Genomic DNA, 21,537 nt, shown 5'->3' with positions numbered 1-21,537 from the left:
CTGGAAGCGCCTAGAAGATGTATAAAATTGTGCAATTGTAGTTACAGCTGAGAAGTTTGAGAGCTCATGAACAATGCTAGTAGATTCTAGAAGATGCGAACGAGGAAACCGGAGAGTATAAAAGGCCGCAGATGTAGAGGCGCTGGAATTCAGTTTGATTTGAGTTGTCAAGCAGTTTCGATTAAGACGATATCTAGCGAGCAATAGCAGTATTATTTTGAATAGTAGTTTCATTTGAGCTATCAATCAGTTTGGTTATTAAGCAAGCTATTCGTTGCAAAGTTTGAGTGTTATTGCGAAGTACCTTAATAAAGGCCATTTTTCCATTATTCAAAATTGGAGTTATTTATTCAACAGTTTAGCGATACGAACGTTGTCAGGAGATTGCAAATAAGGGGAATTGAAGTAAATTCGTTACAATTGGTGTCAGAAGAGGAATTGTTGAATAAATTCCAGAGGACAACATGGACATGGCAAAGATCACTGAATTGAAGACCCAGCAACTGAAGCAGGAGTTGGAGAGCCGTGGATTGAATACAAGCGGCGTTAAAGTTGAACTTCAGGCACGGCTACGAGAGGCAATGGAAGCAGAAGGAATTGATGTGGACGAGTATGTCTTTCATCTTGATGGCGATGAGACAACAAAATTGGAGGAGAAAAATGAAACACCGCAGACAATGGCGAACACAGACTTGAACATGATATTGGCTGCAATATCGGCACAAATGTCCGAAATGTCATCACAAATATCCACCAACATGTCATCACAACTGGAAGACAGAAAATGTATATGTCATCACAGATGGAATCCCAAGAGACACGAATATCATCGAATATTGAGGCACAAGAAACGCGTATGTCAGAAATGTCGACACAGATAACATCTAAGATGGAAACACAATTGGAAGAACAGAAGACATATTTGGCATCTCAACTGGAAGCGCAAGAGGCACGTATATCTAAAATGTCGGCACAAATTTCGGAACAGGTATCATCGCAGCTCTTTGTGAAACTGGAAGAGCAGGATGCAAAAATTTTACAACTCGAGGACAAAATTGATGCCGAAATAGAAGCGTTAAAAGGTCGTATGGAGCAGTTACAACTAAACCGCTCAGCTGTTTCAGCAAGCAATCCAAAGGTAAAAACACCATCATTTGACGGTGCTGTTCCTTTCCAGGTCTTCAAGCTACAGTTTGAGAAGACCGCAGCAGTGAACAACTGGAATGCGGAAGATAAAGTTGCTGCATTGTTCGTAGCTTTAAAAGGACCAGCTGCGGAAATCTTACAGACCATCCCAGAGTACGAGCAGAACAACTACGAAACATTGATGAGCGCTTTAGAGAGACATTCGGAAGCGAGCATAGGAAACAGATATTCCAAATTGAGTTGCAAAACCGCTACCAAAAAGCAAATGAGACATTGCAGGAGTTTTCTTCAGATATTGAAAGATTGGCTCATCTTGCAAATGCGGACGCACCCGTGGAATACACTGAAAGGGTAAAAATCCAGAGCTTCATAAATGGCATACGAGATGTGGAAAGGAAGCGGGCTACATATGCGAATCCAAAACTAACAGTTGCTGAAACGGTATCCCATGCACTGACTCAGGAAACAGCCTCACTTTTGAGTAAGCCAGCGTACAAAGCTCATCGCGTGGAAGTGGAAAAGCCAGACTGGATAGACGCAATTTTGGAAGCATTGAAGGGTACGCAGCAGAAGAATAATGATGCAGTCAAATGCTTTAAGCGTGGAAAGCCAGGGCATATTGCGCGTTATTGCAACACCAACCCTAACAGTTCCAACAATGTGGGTGGTCGTAAACGCAGAGCAGAAGGAGATGAGCAAATCTCCAAGACAAATCAATCGTTAAACTAAAGCGAGTCAGCAGCAAGGGGCGACAGCTGACTCTCTCAATTGAATGCCCCATAATCTCTATCTCACAAATTGGAAGAAGGTCGAGCAATCTTACTGTCGGAGGACATGTGGATGGAAAAGAACGTTTACTGACTGTAGATACGGGTGCATCTCATTCCATCATTCGAGCGGATTTAGTCAACAAGAAGATAAGACCATTGCATGGAGCAAGATTGCGTACAGCCACTGGAGAAGACAGCACGATTCTAGGAGAAGTATCATGTGAAGTCGCAATTGGGAACGTCACGGTAGTACACAATTTTATAGTGGCAGAGATTGTTGATGAAATCATAATTGGAGTGGACTTCTTAATCAACCAAGGCATCAACATCGATATGCAAAGCAAGACGATGCGATATAAGAACATGGATGTGCCACTTAATTTCGGCTACGAGAGAGGCTACAGCAGTAAACGAGTGCTGGTGTAAGAGAGTCAGCGAATACCACCAAAATCCGAAGCAGTCATCTGGGCAAAGGTTGATGGAGATTGTGGGACAAACAAATTGTGGGTTGTCGAAGCAGCAAACAAATGAGCACTGAACATACTTGTAGGAAAAACCCTGGCTATGACAAAACAAGATGGACGTATTCCGGTAAGAGTACTCAATGAGTTCAAGTCACCATTTAATTTGACCAAAGGAGCTATTTTGGGAAGATGCCAAGAGGCTGAATTAGTTATTAACTGTGAACAGCTCCAGGAACACGTTTCATCTAGTAATACTGATCTTTCAAATGACATCACGGCATGGACGCAGGGGCTAGAGGAAGCCTATCAGAATAAGGCAAAACAGCTGCTCCTAAAGTACGCGAATATATTTGACCAGGATGGTTCCAAACCAGGCCGCACCAATGTTGTGAAACATCAAATTGACACTGGAGACGCGAGGCCGATCCGTCAAGCACCACGTAGTGTTCCACTGGCGAAGCGGGAAGTTGTGAGTCAAATCATATAAGAAATGAGCGACAGCGGCGTCATTGAACCATCAGCTAGTCCATGGAGCTCACCGGTAGTACTTGTAAAGAAGAAGGATGGAAAAATGAGGTTTTGCGTGGACTACCGGAAGTTGAATGACGTTACGAAAAAGGATAGCTACCCATTGCCAAGAATTGACGACACTCTGGACTCGCTATCTGGTACGAACTGGTTTTCCACACTGGACTTTAAAAGCGGCTACTGGCAAGTTGAGGTGAAGGAGGAAGATCAAGAGAAAACAGCCTTCAGTGTCGGGGATGGTCTTTGGCAATTTACAGTGATGCCTTTTGGACTTTGTAATGCACCAGCTACTTTTGAGAGACTCATGGACCAGGTACTGAAAGAACTACATTGGAAAACATGCTTGGTGTACCTGGACGACATCATCGTATTGGGCAAGAATTTTGATGAACATCTTAGGAACTTGGAGGAAGTTTTCCAGAGAATAGCTGGCGCTGGTCTGAAGTTAAGTCTCAAAAAGCTGTTTAAAAAGGAAGTAAATTATTTGGGCCACAAGGTAACGACAGAAGGTGTCTGTACAGCGAATGAAAAGATAGAGGCAGTAAAGGATTGGCCAAGACCACAGAATCTGCATGAATTGAGAAGTTTCCTTGGGCTGTGCACATATTTCCGCCGATTTGTACCAAATTTTGCCAGCGTAGCCCATAGTCTCCACGAGCTAACAAGAAAAAATAAAGCTTTTGAATGGAAGAAGGAGCAAGAAGTAGCTTTCCAAACATTGAAAGAGCGGTTGTGCACTGCCCCAATGTTGGCATACCCGATTCCAGGAGCAACGTTTATTCTAGATACAGATGCGAGCGGATATGCTATAGGAGGCGTTTTATCACAACTGGTCGATGGACAAGAGAAGGTAGTTGCATATTACAGCCGTTCAATTGGAAAACCAGAGAGGAACTATTGCGTTACACGGAGAGAGATGTTGGCATTGGTAGAGTGCATTAAACATTTTCACAAATACCTCTAAGGCCAGCGATTCCATGTCAGGACAGATCACGCAGCGTTGAAATGGCTTCTGCAGTTCCGTAATCCGGAAGGAAATTGGCACGGTGGATCGAGCGACTATAAAGCTATGACTTTTCCATTGAGCATCGGAAAGGTAGTACCCATGGAAATGCTGATGCAATGTCACGAGGACCATGTAGTCTGGAATGCAAGCACTGCTCAAAGGCCGAGGCTAAAGAAGACATTATAGATGTCCGGCTAATGACTATAACGTGAACCGATGAATGGGACAATGAACAACTAAGAAAGTGTCAGCTAGAGGATACAGATCTGTCACATGTTATGCAAGGGCTCGAACGAAACGAAAGACCAAGCAGAGAGGAGATGTCAGCAGAGAGTCCCATTGCGAAGTCATATTGGGCACAGTGGAAGAGTTTAGAATTGATATCCGGTTGCTTGCATCGAGTATGGGAGAGTGAGGATGGTCAATGCAAGAAGAAACTGATAGTTGTTCCCAGGAAGAGGATTCCTGACGTGCTCAGCGAGCTGCACAATGGTCCAAGTGGAGGTCATCTTGGAATCACGAAGACACTCGAGAAAATTAAGCAGAGATTCTATTGGGTTGGTTGCCGTCAGTCGGTCACCGAGTGGATTGCCAACTGCGAGGTATGCAACAGAGCGAAAGGGCCCAAAACCCGAAGTCATGGCCAGATGAAGCAGTATATTTCAGGTGCACCATTTGAAAGGATCGCCATGGATGTCGCAGGTCCATTTCCTACTAGCAACCGCGGAAACAAATACGTACTGGTGGTTATGGATTATTTCAGTAAATGGCCAGAGGTATACCCAATCCCAAACCAAGAAGCAGAAACAGTGGCAGAAGTGGTTAAAAACGAATGGGTTGCAAGGTATGGTGTACCAATGGAGTTACATTCTGACCAAGGCAGGAATTTTGAATCAGCTGTGTTCCAAGAAATGTGCAAGAAGTTGGGCATTCGAAAAACACGGACAACTGCATTGCATCCTCAGTCCGATGGTATGGTGGAACGCTTCAATAGAACATTGGATGAGCATTTAAGGAAAGTAGTAGACAAGTACCATAAGGACTGGGATACACACATATCGTTATTCTTGATGGCCTACCGATCGGCAGTACATGACACAACGGGCCAAACTCCCGCAAAGGTAATTTTTGGCAATGACCTTCGACTGCCATCTGATTAGAAGTTTGGGATAAAGGCCGATGCGGAGAGAAATGCCAAGAAATCCACTGGTGTCATGGAAGAAGAAACGAGAGAAATACACGATCTTGTAAGGCAACGAACAAAGATTATGAGTAGCAAGATGAAAGCCAGATACGATAAAGCAATTAATTCGGAAGGTTTTCGGGAAGGAGATTTGGTGCTGTTATACAACCCACAACGAAATAAAGTTTTGTCCCCGAAATTGCAGTGTAATTGGGAAGGCCCATACAAAGTTGTAAAACGGATCATGGATGCAGTTTACCGGATACAAACCATTGGCAAACCATGAAACAAAATGAAAGTGGTTCATTTGGAAAGGCTGGCAGCGTTTAGATCAGAAAATTTGTCTGATCGGGACGATCCGAGTTAGGAGGAGGGCAGTGTGGCGAATTTTAGCATCACTATGTTCATAGTAAATAAAGGCACAACAACAATAAAGCAAGCTGCCACTCTTGTGTACATGAACAAATCAATCATCGTTTACACACATACATACAAGGTAACGAAGAGATACTCACAAATACATGTAATCATCAGCCGAAGTACTTACTCACACATACACCCGCATATGGCTATAAGATAAACATAAACTACAAATATATATGTATATAGATGGTAACCAAGCAGGATATACAATGTTACATAAATATATCTTGCATGCGTTCTAAACGTTTACAGCGCATGCAAGATATATGTATGTAACAGCATGCGTTCTAAACGTTTCTCAATGCATTCGACACTTTGATTATGTCGTAAGTATGAATGTGTTTATGATAAGCACTGGCAACATAATAACGTTCCCACAGGCAGGCAAGCAAGCGAAGCGCGTGCGATATATGAGCCACGCTTATACACCAGCGACCATGCGAACGGTTGCTATGTACAAACGTTTACATCCCTCATGCAATATGTATGTACTATGATTAGTATATAGGACCTTTAATACATAAGAATTTGTTTAGAATATTTTAGTATAAATAAGCCGATATTTACTGAATAAAGTCAATTCAATGTTGGTGCCGCTTAAATGGCACTACTCAGAATTTAATTCTTTACTTTACCATCTTACAACAAACGTTCTAGAAAGGGCAACGTCTAGACATTAGGAGAAATATGCGAACGAAACAACGGAGAGTATAAAAACAGCGCAAGCTGAGTAATCAGTAATCAGTTTGATTAAACACGCTATAAGTTCTGAAGTATAAGTGTTATTGTACTACTCCCAAAGTATTCTAAATAAAGCCCAGTTTACAATACTGAATATTGCAGTGATTTATTCAACAGTTTAGCGATTCGAACGTTAGGAGAAGGTGTAAAAATAACCAGGATTTCCCTAAATTCGATACATTATTCATGGGATAGTCTTGTCAACCAATTACGAAAAGTTAACTACTCTGGCTTTGAGAATCTCAGTGCCGAAAACAAGGTCTCATTCCTAAACAATACTGTAACGAATTTACTTCAATTCCCCTTATTTGCAATCTCCTGACAACGTTCGTATCGCTAAACTGTTGAATAAATAACTCCAATTTTGAATAATGGAAAAATGGCCTTTATTAAGGTACTTCACAATAACACTCAAACTTTGCAACGAATAGCTTGCTTAATAACAAAACTGATTGATAGCTTAAATGAAACTCTACTATTCAAAATAATACTGCCATCGCTGGCTAGATATCGTCTTAATTGAAACTGCTTGACAACTCAAATCAAACTGAATTCCAGCGCCTCTACATCTGCGGCCTTTTATACTCCCTGGTTTCCTCGTTCGCATCTTCTAGAATCTACTAGCATTGTTCATGAGCTCTCAAACTTCTCAGCTGTAACTACAATTGCACAATTTTATACATCTTCTAGGCGCTTCCAGAATCTACTAGTCCAGTAGCTCTCAAACTTCTCAGCTGTAACTACAATTGCACAATTTTATAGTTTTTCTCATTGCATACTTATATGAGTATCTCAGATATATGCGTGGCCTCCACCATTACTCGATTACTACTTCTCCACCATTACTCGATTACTACTGAACCCTTTCTCCAACTTGAAGTTAAGTGGTATATCCTGGTTCCCATAACGCATCACCTTTCTCTGCATATCGATCTTGATGTCATGGTCAACCAAGAAGTCCACTCCCAATATGACTTCCTCAACGATCTCCGCCACAACGAATTTGTATAGAACTATGACCTTCCCAATTAGGACTTCACATATCACTTCTCCCTGGACTTGGTTATACTCGCCAGTGACCGTACGCAACCTTGCTCCAGGTAACGGTTTTACTCTCCTGTTGACCAAGTCAGATCGGATCAAGGAATGAGATGCGCCCGTATCTACAGGCAGCCCACGCTCCTTGCCATCCACATTCCCTCTGACGGTAAGACTGCTTGATTTCCTTCCAATTTGCGACACAGATATCACAGGACATTCAATAGCCGGGGCAAGTTTCCGTTCTTTACATCCGACACGCTCTTGCTCATTTCCACCAGCTTTGCGTTTACGGCCACCCACATTGTTGGAACTATTAGAACCAAGATCGCAATGACGTGCAATGTGACCGGGCTTCCCGCATTTGAAACATTTGATAACTCTTTCACTCCGCTTTTGCGATCCTTTCAGCGCTTCCAATATTGTGTCTACCCAATTTGGTCTTTCCACTTCCACACGATGAGCTTTGTATGCTGGTTTACTCAATAGTGAGGTGGTTTTCCGAGTCAATGCATGTGATACCGTCTCTGCAAATGTTGGCTTTGGGTTCGCGTATGTGGCTCGCTTCCTTTCGACGTCCCGTATGCCATTTATAAAGCTCTGAATTTTTACTCTTTCGGTGTATTACACGGGTGCGTCGGCATTCGCCAAATGTGCAAGCCTTTCGACATCTGACGCAAACTCCTGCAAAGTCTCATTAGCTTTTTGGTAGCGGTTTTGCAACTCTATTTGGTGTATCTTCTTCCTGTGTTCGCTTCCGTATCGCCTCTCTAGAGCGCTCATCAATGTTTCGTAGTTGTTCCGCTCTCCCTCGGGAATAGTCTGTAGGATTTCAGCAGCAGACCCTTTCAATGCCACGAATAGTGCAGCAACTTTATCTTCCGCACTCCAGTTGTTCACTGCTGCGTCTTCTCAAACTGAATCTTAAACACCTGGAAAGGAACAGAGCCGTCAAAGGATGGTGTTTTCACCTTTGGATTACTCGCTTAAACAGCTGGGCGATTTAGTTGTAACTGCTCCATACGACCCTTCAAATCATCGATTTCTGCCTGAAATTGAGCGATTTTTTCATCCTGCGCTTCCAGCTTTGATGTTACCCTTGCTTCCTGTGCTTCTAACTGTGAAGACATTTGTGCCACCTGCAATGATAAGCGCTCCTCTTGTTTTTCCATCTTGGATGTTATGCGCGTCTCCTGCGATTCCAGTTGGGATGCCATATTGGATGTAATCTGTGTCGACATTTCTGACATACGCGTTTCTTGTGCTTCAATCTTCGATGTTATTTCTGACATTTCTGCAATATGTGCCTCCTGTGCTTCCATCTTGGATGTTATCTGTGTCGACATTTCTGACATACGCGTTTCTTGTGCTTCAATCTTCGATGTTATTTCTGACATTTCTGCAATATGTGCCTCCTGTGCTTCCATCTTGGATGTTATCTGTGTCGACATTTCTGACATACGCGTTTCTTGTGCTTCAATCTTCGATGTTATTCGTGTCTCGTGGGATTCCATCTGTGATGACATATACGTTTCTGTTCTTCTAGTTGAGATGACATATACGTTTTCTGTTCTTCTAGTTGAGATGACATTGTCGATGTTTGAGCAGATATCCACATCAATTCCTTCTGCTTCCATTGCCTCTCGTAGCCGTGCCTGAAGTTCGAGTTTAACGCCGCTTGTATTCAATCCACGGCTCTCCAACTCCTTCTTCAGTTCCTGGATCTTCAATTCACTGAACTTTGCCATGTCATGGTTGTCCTCTGGAATTTATTCAACAATTCCTCTTCTGACACCAATTGTAACGATCTTACTGTAATTCCCCTTAGTTGCAATCTTCTGCCAACGTTCGTATCGCTAAACTGTTGAATAAATAAATCCAATATTGAATAATGGAAAAATGGCCTTTATTAAAGTACTTCACAATAACACTTATACTTTGCAACTAGCTGGATTAATAACCAAACTGATAGCTTAAATGAAACTGACTTTCAAAATAATACTGCTATGGATCGCTAGATAGCGTCTTAATCGAAACTGCTTGATAGCTCAAATCAAACTGAATTCCAGCGCCTCCATATTTGATGCCTTTTATACTCTCTGATTTCAACGTTCGCATCTTCTAGGCGCTTCCAGAATCTACTAGTTGCCATCAGCTCTCAAACTTCTCAGCTGTAACTACAATTGCACGATTTTATAGCTTCTCTCATTGCATACTTTCAGGAGTATCTCAGATATATGCATGTGTTTGTGCATTGACTCTCCGTTGCTCGTATACGTACATGGTACATATGTGTTGACGCAATTATTGTTTCGTTTATGTAGATACATAATGATTGAATTATTGATGCGAATTCACGTCACTGTTTAGCATCGGCTTAGAGATAGCAGCACACCTTAGTTTTACTAATATTCGTAACAATATGTATGTGGTTTGTTTTATAGTTAGGCTTATGTTATAAATGAAAAATGAAATAGCTTTTTCATATACAAAGTTCTTATGCACGGGGTTTGAACTCATTTAGTAAATTTGTTGATTTTTTCACAAGCTTATGACCAAAGGCACAGACAGTAGACGCTATTACTATCAAAAGTGACAACTCACGGCGTTGCCATCGAGAAAAAATGTATGCAATTTTATCTTAGAGTTGTATTTTCAAGCAAAGTGGTGAATTATATAAGTTAAGTGATTTTTGTTGAAACTTTATTTTGAACCGAACCGAACTACTTTTTTGGGTGGTTTTCGGTTCGGTTTTTGGAGTTAAGAAAAAAACCGGTGCGGTTAGTGGTTCGGTTTAAAGCCCCAAAATAGCGGGTGGTTCGGTTCCTTAACCGGTTCGGTTCGAACCGGTTTTCAGACCTGGTTTTGAGTGCAGTCAACTTGCAGGAACACTTACTTTTATTTACCTTCGCTGCGCAGCGGCTGAGACGTTGCCTGCTGACTCCACTGTAGCAGCAAAGCAAATCAGGATGCTGTTGATACTCCCACAGTGCTTGTTGTCCACTTGTTATACTCAGTTGAACAGAGCTCACAGAGTATATTAACTTTGATTGGATAACGGTTGGTTGTACAGGTATAAAGGAATCGAAATAGAATCCATATATCAAAATCATCAGTATCGAAAAAAAGATTTTATTGAGCCATGTCCGTCCGTCCGTCCGTTAACACGATAACTTGAGTAAATTTTGAGGTATCTTGATACGATATCGGACTATAACCACGCCCACTTTTTCGATATCGAAAAATCGAAAAAGTGCGATAATTCATTACCAAAGACGGATAAAGCGATGAAACTTGGTAGGCGAGTTAAACTTATGACGCAGAATAGAAAATTAGTAAAATTTTGGACAATGGGCGTGGCACCTCCCACTTTTAAAAGAAGGTAATTGAGAAGTTTTCCAAGCTGTAATTTGGCAGTCATTGAAGATATCAGATATCAAATTAGCAAAATCGGAGAACGACCACGCCCACTTAAAAAAATGTTTTTTAAGTCAAATTTAAAAAAAAGTTAATATCTTTACAGTATATAAGTAAATCATGTCAACATTCAACTCCAGTAATGATTGCAACAAAATACAAAAATAAAAGAAAATCACAAAATGGGCGTGACTCCGCCCTTTTCATTTAATTTGTCTAGGATACTTTTAATGCCATAAGTCGAACAAAATTTACCAATTCTTGTGAAATTTGGTAGGAGCTTAGATTCTAGGACGATAACTGTTTTCTGTGAAAAAGGGCGAAATCGGTTGAAGCCACGCCCAGTCTTTATACACAGTCGACCGTCTGTCCTTACGCTCGGCCGTTAACACGATATCTTGAGCAAAAATCGATATATCTTTACTAAACTCAGTTCACGTAATTATCTGAACTCACTTTGTATTGGTATAAAAAATGGCCGAAATCCGACTATGACCACGCCCACTTTTTCGATATCGAAAATTACGAAAAATGAAAAAAATGCCATAATTCTATACCAAATACGAAAAAAGGGATGAAACATGGTAATTGGATTGGTTTATTGACGCAAAATATAACTTTAGAAAAAAACTTTGTAAAATGGGTGTGACACCTACCATATTAGGTAGAAGAAAATGAAAAAGTTCTGCAGGGCGAAATCAAAAGCCCTTGGAATCTTGGCAGGAATACGTTCGTGGTATTACATATACAAATAAATTAGCGGTACCCGACAGATGATAGTCTGGGTCACCCTGGTCCACATTTTGGTCGATATCTCGAAAACGCCTTCACATATACAACTACCACCACTCCCTTTTAAAACCCCCATTAATAACTTTAATTTCGTACAAACACATTATAGAGTCATCCCTGGTCCACCTTTATGGCGATAACTCGAAAAGGCGTCCAACTATAGAACTAAGGCCCACTCCCTTTTTAAATACTCCTTAACACCTTTCGTTTGATACCCATATTGTACAAACGCATTCTAGAGTCAACCCTGGTCCACCTTTATAACGATATCCCGAAAAGGCGTCCACCTATAGAACTAAGGCCCACTCCCTTTTAAAATACTCATTAACACCTTTCGTTTGATACCCATATTGTACAAACGCATGCTAGAGTCAACCCTGGTCCACCTTTATAACGATATCCCGAAAAGGAGCCCACCTATAGTACTAAGGCCCACTCCCTTTTAAAATACTCATTAACACCTTTCATTTGATACCCATATCGTGCGAACACATTATAGAGTCACCCCTGGTCCACCTTTATGGCGATATCTCGAAAAGGCGTCCACCCATAGAACTAAGGCCCACTCACTTTTAATAACACCTTTCATTTGATACCCATATCGTACAAACAAATTCTAGTCACCCCTGGTCCACCTTTATGGCGATATCTCGAAAAGGCGTCCACCCATAGAACTAAGGCCACCTCACTTTTAATAACACCTTTCATTTGATACCCATATCGTACAAACAAATTCTAGAGTCACCCCGGTCCACCTTTATGGCGATATCTCGAAAAGGCGTCCACCCATAGAACTAAGGCCCACTCACTTTTAATAACACCTTTCATTTGATACCCATATCGTACAAACAAATACTAGTCACCCCTGGTCCACCTTTATGGCGATATCTCGAAAAGGCGTCCACCTATAGAACTTAGGCCCACGCCCTTTTAAAAAAACTCATTAATACCTTTCATTTGATACCCATATCGTAGAAACAAATTCTAGAGTCACCCCTGGTCCACCTTTATGGCGATATCTCGAAAAGGCGTCCACCTATAGAACTAAGGCTCACGCCCTGTTAAAAAACTCATTAACACCTTTATTTTGATACCCATATCGAACAAACAAATTCTAGAGTCACCCCTGGTTCACCTTTATGGTGATATCTCGAAAAGGCGTCCACCTATAAAACTAAGGCCCACTCCCTTTTAAAATACTCATTAACATCTTTCATTTGATACCCATATCGTACAAACAAATTCTAGAGTCAGCCCTGGTCCACCTTTATGGCGATATCCCTAAATGGCGTCCACCTATAGAACTATAGCCCACTCCCTCCTAAAATACTCTTTAATACATTCCATTTGATACACATGTCATACAAACACATTCCAGGGTTACCCTAGGTTCATTTTCCTACATGGTGATTTTCCCTTATTTTATGAAAATGGGTTGACAAATGAGAATTTCTCTGGCAAATGATTCAGATATATTTGTTTTATATATCTCAACAAATTCTATAGCTTTTTTTATAAGTCAGTGTCATTTAAAACTTTTAAAGTGGAAGGATGCAAAACACTGGATTTTGAAACTTCATTTATTGGAATGAAATGCGAATTAATGTATATTGATGTCCAATACTCGATAAAATATGTTCACTTCGAACAAACTTTCCGGGTATTGGAGACGCTCAACTTCGCAAACCTCATGAAATGGGCGTTTTACCATCCTCTGGCGAGTTTTAGAAAATTCAGGGGTGATGGACCATTTTTCTGCTAGACTATTGGCTTCCATTTTTAAATTTTCAAATTCATGTCGATACCTTTCCAATTATTCTAGACAAATTTTCATTCGTTTTAAGGCATTTGAAATATCGGTGGCTTTAGACTGTGAAGCTCTTAAGGCGAGAAATCTAGAGAGTCCCTAGAAGTTTTCGTAAAATCAAGTATATTTCATATAAGTAATAGTTTTATCCTTGAAGAAAGACAAGTATGTATGTCTAAAAAGAACAAATCACGCAAAATATGAAAACCGTCGGCGGAGAACATTATAATGAATTATCCTTAGGGAGATGTTGGACGAAATATATTGAATATGTGACTTGATCCACTCGAAATGGACGACGAGGTGGGAAGCGGACCACGCTCAGTTGAAAAGGTGGTCCACCCGTAATCCTGGGTGTTATTCGTTTCCGTGGCGATTGGATGGTTTGGAGTCACCTCCGGGAGTAACGCCGACTTGCTGCGGTATGCAGAATCGACCGCATTGTTTCCCCTTTCCCGTTTTTTCAGGCTGCCGAACGGGCTCACCTTAGTAGGCAGCCGACGAACCAGAAACATGAATAAGCAAAAAAACAAGCTTCGGATCCCTGCACGGGTAAAGATGCCGCCCTTGGACTAGGCGTTAAAAAAGTACCCAATCCGTCGGGAACCGCAGAGACGGCGCCGACCAGGCCTCCACGGCCCCAAACTACTCTTCGGCCACCTATGCAAGCTAGCGGAAGGACTAAACCCCCTGAGGGCAAGTCCAATCCCGCGGCAGCCGGCAAAGCTAGCCCCAAAGAGGGAAAGCAGCGTCCGAATGAGCAAGCACAGGAGGCCCGTTCCACGCCCGTACCGGGCACCTCTCGCCAGCAGGTTGGAAACAGCACTGAGTGCCACACGGACAAAAGTACTGCCTCTACCGCTGCAAAGCTATCCCGCAAGCCGGCTGAACCCCTTCAGGGTTCCGAGGCAAATAAGCGAATCCCCATTTCGGTCCCCAACCAGCGGAACATCCACAACGCCGCCAAAATCGTTGAGAGACTTGGCAACTCTCCCAGCGACAAGTTGACGGCAGAGCAAAAAAGTTCTCTGGCCTGGGCCAGCAAGATTATTGCTGCCAAGAAGAGCAGCAATAACAACCCCATCCCCCAAGATACTGCGACTACATCTTCTGCCTCCAAACAATCTTCTGACCCGAAGATGCCGGCCTTCAAGAGACAAAGGTCTATTCTACAAACTCGCCATAGCTTCGCTAGGAGGCTTCAAGTGATTGGAGGATAGTCAGGGTCGGCGAGACAAGGGGGAAGCAGCGTTATGTTGGTTTCATCATAAACGAGGCTTCTCTCCCTTGGCTTGACGAATGTGATGGAGTTTTAAGCTACGGTTTCTACTCCATCACTTTGAAGGTTCGAAGGGATGGTGCGCAAGTAGAAGCACCGGACGGTGGTGAGGCTGTACCTTAGGGCGAGGAGATAGACAGAAACACCCTGAGTGGATCTGCTGTCCCTGGCCCTGAGGTGAAAGGAACCGCCACCGCGCCGGAAAATCTGGTGATTGGGGACACCGCCTCGAGCGAACTCGCAACCGCCACAAGGTATCTCGAGGACCCGTGCAACACCTTGAGTGGACATGGGGCCGATATCGAACTGGCGCGCAGCACTTTGGGTGCCGAGAGCGATACACTCTCGGTATCCGAGATGACGGGCCAGCTCTTTACTAGCATGTACGAGCAACTTCTGCTGGAATCCGATCAGTCGGATGCCGAGTTCGATGATACTATCGTGGAGGAGGCATCCGACGATGCGGATAAGCCAAGAATGCACGTCGATGCTGAAACCGACCTTTAACGGGCGCGCAGGTACTGCAAATAAACCTGCACCACTCTAAGGCAGACTCTGCTGCCCTAATCATACGCCTCAGCACAACATATGAGGACGTCGTTCTAGTCCAGGAGCCTTCGGTCTTTGGCGGCAATGTCTGTGGGATCTCTTCTAAGGACTACCAGCTGGTGACACCGCCCGTTACAGGTAGAATCAGATCTAGAAAACTCTAGTTTTTATTCTACTATCCCTTTTTAGCGATGAGGACTTTATCTGCTTTAGCCTCGAGCTACAGGATCGAACACTCTAGCTGATGTCCGCTTGTCTTGCGCACGATCGCCCAATTTCTGTTCAGGACCGGCTCTGCAAAGCGGTACGGGAGGCCCACATTACAGGGTTCCCGATAACAATTGGGGCCGATGCCAATGCACACCACACCGCTTGGGGCTCTACCGACATTAACACAAGGGGTGAGTCTCTTTTTGGTTCTATATTGAATTTTAAATAAAAAAAAAAAAACATTTTGTGTGCGCGGCTGATTTGTAAACCATTTTGCATACATTTTTAATATACTTTTGGGCGCTAAATGCAGGATCAGTACAAGAGTATATATTCTTGGGTAAGTGAAGCTTCCTTGGCAGAGAGATTTGCCCTACTGTTTTTATTGAGCATTTAATTTTTTTTTCTACTTTGACGCTTTCGTAAACCTTCCTATATACGTATCCTTTTACTTGTAAAAATAAATTTGAATGGTACTTCTTGTTGTTGATTTGTTTGCCCGTTCGTCCTTTGTGCCCCCAGTGTTAGTAAACAGTTGTGGGAGAATATAAAAATATGCGAAATTGTTAGGTAATAAGACAGTTCATTAAAAGGCACAGATGTCTCGTAAACATAGAAAATGTCATACAAATTTGCAAGGTTACATAGTTAATTATTGTGTTAGACCGCAAAGGAAGCTTTGAAAAACTGCCTTGGGTGTAACTACTTTTACCAAAGAGTTTATGGAAAGGCGTCACCTCGAATAGGTTTCGAAATGTAAAAGATTGATATCGGTTTCCAATTTTGTTGTAGTCGTCATCATTATAGTTGAAAGCATAGTCTCGATTGGGATCTGCGCGTGTTCGATACCTGTACCCATTATTGCTCGTATATCCTCTACTTTTAGAATAGTTGGAATTTGAACTTTCCTTGCGTAGGGTTGCACGTGCATCATATATTTTCCGTCTACGTGCTATAAACGTGTTTATATACATACAAAAAATACTATTTCCAGTTATCCTTTCATAATATGAATAATTAAAAAGTAGTCGAAATTAAGGGGATACAAATATTTAGCCATGTTCTGCAATTGATTTTGAGTGAAATTGCATATTGATCTTGCAGGTTGAACGAAGCAAATGCGAGTAAAAATAAAATTCAGAACATGTCTGACTATTACGTTTTCTTTTCTGGAATTAATGTAGCTTTGATAGCTTTTCACAGCTCCAGCAAGTTGGCGTGCTAATTTTGCAAACTGCTTCTGTGAATAAGCATACGAACATCATTACCTACAAATTCAGCCATTCTGCATAGCACCAGGTAACCTAATTCCAGAATTACAATTTCAAAGGCAATAATTTTTCCAAAAAAGAAACGCCATTTTTATGTACTAATATTACATAAGCCGAGAAATTAATCAATTTTATGTATACAGATTTTTTTTAAAGGAACTGCCTTACCATCCGACAAAACTTCGTAGGCCTCGGATAATTTCCTGAATCTTATATTGGCTTCGTCTAAGTTATCGGGATTTTTATCAGGATGCCATTTAAGCGCCAACTTTTTATAGCTGTATAAAGAAAAAATTAGTAATTTATAATTAAAATTATGCAAATTTAATATACCAAATATTAACAGAAAAAAGGTTTTTAAACTTTTAGTTTATAGTTGGATTCCTCAACCGTACAACACAAGTATTTTTATGAAAATACCTACATAATTGAAACAGATTACACAGTTTTACAAAACAGAAAAGGTGGAATAACCTGGGAAGTGATAAAATTAGTTTGGTATATCTTGAATATCTAAGAATAACTGCATGCAAGGTTTTCCCCGGCTAATATGACTTTTGTAGTTATCGACAGATTTTAAACTTTTAACGAGTTTTGGAATATAAAGACTTCATTGTTTAAAAAATCATACACTCACTTAACTGGCGCTTAACCGTTTAATCGGTTAAAGCCATCTAACAAAGCGCGCCAGTCGCTTCTACGCTGGATTAAATGAAGCCAATTGGTCACACCAAAGGAGTTTAAACAGTTTTCCACCTGGACTTTCCATAAGCGGGTTCCGATAAAATTACTTTATTTCTTTCATTCATAACATGGCCTAGCCAGCGTAGCCGCTGCGTTTTAATTCACTGGAATATGTTGATATCTGCGTAAAACTTGTACAGCTCCCAGAGCCGCTATATCTGATGTGCACAACATAGCAAAAAAAATTTTTTTTTTTTGCCAGTTAAATAAAATAAATAAAAAATTTAGCTTTACCAGTAAAGTACGTGTATTTAGAATATGATATGAAAAAGGTCACATTAAAAACTCAAGCGCATGCGTCGGCTTTTATTTGCCATTTCATCTGATGTGGTCATGGCCCATGCTTCTGCACCACATAGCAAAAAAAAATTTTTTTTCCAGTTAAATAAATAAAAAAGTTTGTCTTTTGCTTTAACATTAAAGTACGTGTATTTAGAATATGATATGAAAAAGGTTACATTAAAAATTCAAGCGCGTGCGTCGGCTTTTCTTTGCCATTTCATCTAAAACTTCATCAACGGCAACAATTTGATCACGGTGGATGCTTAGTGATGCACAGCCATTCAATCGATTTTCACTCATCGTGTTTCTCAAATAGTTTTTAATCAGCCTAAGAGTTGAAAAAGATCTCTCGTTCGTTGCCGTTGTTACTGGAAGCGTACGCAAGATTTTCAACAACATGTGAACATTAGGAAAAGCCACAGAATCGCATTCCTGTAATATTAATCATAGATAAATTGATAAAAAAAAAACCGAAGTACCTCCTTCAGGAATAAGTAGAATTCATGCTTTTTGAGCCTATGCATGAGATCTAACGTATACGTATATAAAATTCAAAAGAAAGAAACTGATCGAATAAAAAAAATTTTATTTAAAAAAGTCATATCTACACGGAAAAAACACTAATGTGTTTTGAACATTTTATTGATATGAAAAAAATGTAGATATTACATTATAATAATGTGTTTTCCACATGGAAAATAATGTAAAATTTGCATTATATTTCAAAATAGGAAATGTATACTTCGAAAAAATGCTGTAAATTTAACATTATTTAAATGTGGAGAATAAAATCAAAGCACGAGAATTAGTATCGTTTAGTTCGCAAACAAACAGAACCGTAAGCAATGTTTATATGTATGTTTATATGTAGCTTGTCGCCGTGACGTAAGGGCAGAAGAATTATGCAAATATTCAAACGCATGAAGTTTTCATATTTGCCTTTTCATTCCGATGAATGTAATCGCGGTTGAGGCAAACGATTTAGGTGGCAGACACACTATAGCAAACAACAATATTATATGTATATTAAATAATTTATACCTCATTTATTGGCAATTTAATACCGCAAAAAAAAATTGAAGCTGCGTCCGGTTCCGAGAAACAGGAGTGTCTGCTAGCTTAAGACTCAAGCCAGCAGACACTTCGTGAAAACACGACCTACGACTTCCGAACGACTTGGATAATTGATATTACATTTATTGGCAATTTAATACCGCAAAAAAAAATTTAAAGCTGCGCCCGGTTCCGAGAAACGGGAGTGTCTGCTAGCTTAAGACTCAAGCCAGCAGATACTTCGTGAAAACACGACTACAGCTTCCGAACGACTTGGATAACTGATATTACATTTATTGGCAATTTAATACCGCAAAAAAAATTTAAAGCTGCGTCCCGTTCCGAGAAACGGGAGTGTCTGCTAGCTTAAGACTCAAGCCAGCAGACACTTCGTGAAAACACGACCTACAGCTTCCGAACGACTTAGATAATTGATATTACATTTATTGGCAATTTAATACCGCAAAAAATATTTAAAGCTGCGTCCGGTTCCGAGAAACGGGAGTGTCTGCTAGCTTAAGACTCAAGCCAGCAGACACTTCGTGAAAACACGACCTACGACTTCCGAACGACTTGGATAATTGATATTACATTTATTGGCAATTTAATACCGCAAAAAAAATTTAAAGCTACGTCCGGTTCCGAGAAACGGGAGTGTCTGCTATCTTAAGACTCAAGCCAGCAGACACTTCGTGAAAACATGACCTACAGCTTCCGAACGACTTGGATAATTGATATTACATTTATTGGCAATTTAATACCGCAAAAAAAAATTTAAAGCTGCGTCCGGTTCCGAGACACGGGAGTGTCTGCTAGCTTAAGACTCAAGCCAGCAGACACTTCGTGACAATACGACGTACAGCTCACTAACGACTACAATAATGTATACCTTATTAATTGCCTGAATGTTTCGTTGTCCTGAAAAATATTTTCACTATACCAAAAGGAAAAATTAAATTTTATATTTTGCCGACCATAATAAATATAAATTATAACTCTCGAAAATCAGTGAGTTGTATGTTACTGATTACTCAAAACTTAGCAACACTTAACTTGACTTAGAAGTCTGTTGAATTTTGATTTTCTATGTAAGTTCTAAGTGACGTTTACATTTTGAGATGCCATTTGGTTGTTTCCATTTCATTTTGACATACCAATTGACATTTATTGATTATGATGCCAAAGTGTATGCGCTAAGTGGAGTATAATCGGTGCTAAATTGCCAAGTTTACCCCATGTCAAGTCAAGTCTATGCTAAGTATCAGTAATGGGTCCTTAAGTCTGAAGCCAGCAGACGCTTCGCGAAAACACGTATGAACATACATACATACATATGTACACATGTACAATGTACATGTTAGCGCGCATACAATGATTTAAGTAATGCGTAAATTTAATTGCATCAATATGTTGATTATTTTTGTGTTGATGATGCTTGCAAATATAACGGTTTATAAAATACATGGCGTCTTCTTTCTTTCGAAAATCAGAAAAAAGTTTGTGCATATTTCGTACTTGTATTTTCCCGCTTGCGCGCAGGATTTCTGATAGCGGATACATATGTATGTACATATGTGCTTTAGGGTGTGCCGAGAAAAACAAGTTATCAATTTCTATCCTCTCAAATGTTTATATTTTATTTAAAAAAAAACCCTCACCAAAGATGGGTCCTATAACTCCACTCAACGGGGTACGATATTTTTATTTTATTTTCCCATTTCGTTAACAAGGGAAAAATTATTTTTTGTCCTGACTTGAATTTACTCAACTTTTTACGAAAATCTTTTATGTACCGTTTTGCCTAGTTTTGAGGTCTTGTACAGGTTACAAAAAGTTTTTATGATTTTTTTCTAATTATATCATTTGAAAACACTCTTAAGGTATTGAGACCTTAATTAAGAATTTATGTTATTATTATACTGTTTTAGTTATGGCTATGTGAATTTATGCTTTATCATTTCAATACACTTTTTAAGTGTGAAATAACTGTTTACACAATTTCGTCAAAGAACACAACTTCAAATGGCCACGACTTTTGGAAAAAAAATTTTAATTAAGATCGCAATATATTAAAGATTGTTTATAAATGATATGATTAGAGAAAAAAATCATAAAAATTGTTTGTAGCCTGTACAAGACCTTAAAACTAGGCGGGAAATCCGTTTTTCGGGTACCACTTAGGGTGGAGTAATAGGACCAAACTTTGGTGAGGGTTTTATTTTTACATCAAATAGAAACATTTCAGAGGATAGAATTTGGGCAAAATTTTTTTCGAACCGCCCTAATATGCACTTTTTCATATGTACCCGTTAGCGCAGAAATCCTCCGCGCATGCCATTTGAAACATATCGAAATACAAACTTTTCTCTGATTTTCGAAAAATAGTAGAGCGAGATGTATTTTAGAAACCGTTATAGTAGCAAACATATCAGTTTGTGCTAACACATACAAAATCAACATATTCATGCAACTAAATTTACTCATTACTCAAATCATTTGTAGTAAGTATGCTCGCTACCTTGAATGTATGTTCCAGCGTTGCCACTCGCGCAATTTTTTTTGTTCCAAAAGTGCATCATTCCTGAAAAAATGTATCAATTCGTTTTAATAGATTGATACATAGTTTTTGAGTCATTTCGTCTGAATTTTGTATAATGTGTGAAACAAAATTCTGAAATTAATAATATTTAAAACAAAACATCACCGCACTATTTTGGCTAAACGAATCACACAACTGAATTTTATAAAATTTTACCAACGCTCAGTTTTAAATAAATGTCGCTGTTATGAAGGTTTTTCTATTTAACATATCGAAACACGCTTATTTAAACGGA

General features: G+C 40.2%; 1 protein-coding gene across 2 annotated transcripts in view; it reads right to left on the bottom strand.

The window, feature by feature from the left end:
* mrj (DnaJ heat shock protein family (Hsp40) member B6 mrj) overlaps positions 1-21,537 on the bottom strand; it is a 260,059-nt gene that overhangs the window by 131,509 nt on the left and 107,013 nt on the right. The window contains exons 3-4 of one of the 2 annotated variants that reach the window (XM_067773135.1): positions 16,793-16,902; positions 16,066-16,305 (exon numbers count right to left, since the gene is read on the bottom strand). In XM_067773135.1, the coding sequence (XP_067629236.1) occupies positions 16,066-16,305; positions 16,793-16,902 (350 nt within the window). The remainder of the gene's footprint in view (positions 1-16,065; positions 16,306-16,792; positions 16,903-21,537) is intronic. The other variant, XM_067773136.1, reaches the window with a different exon arrangement.

This window comes from Eurosta solidaginis, chromosome 3 (assembly GCF_040869045.1).
Source record: "Eurosta solidaginis isolate ZX-2024a chromosome 3, ASM4086904v1, whole genome shotgun sequence".
Lineage (NCBI taxonomy): Eukaryota > Metazoa > Arthropoda > Insecta > Diptera > Tephritidae > Eurosta > Eurosta solidaginis.
The sequence above is the reverse complement of the archived record's forward strand: the minus strand, read 5'-3'. Positions and strand labels throughout refer to the sequence as shown.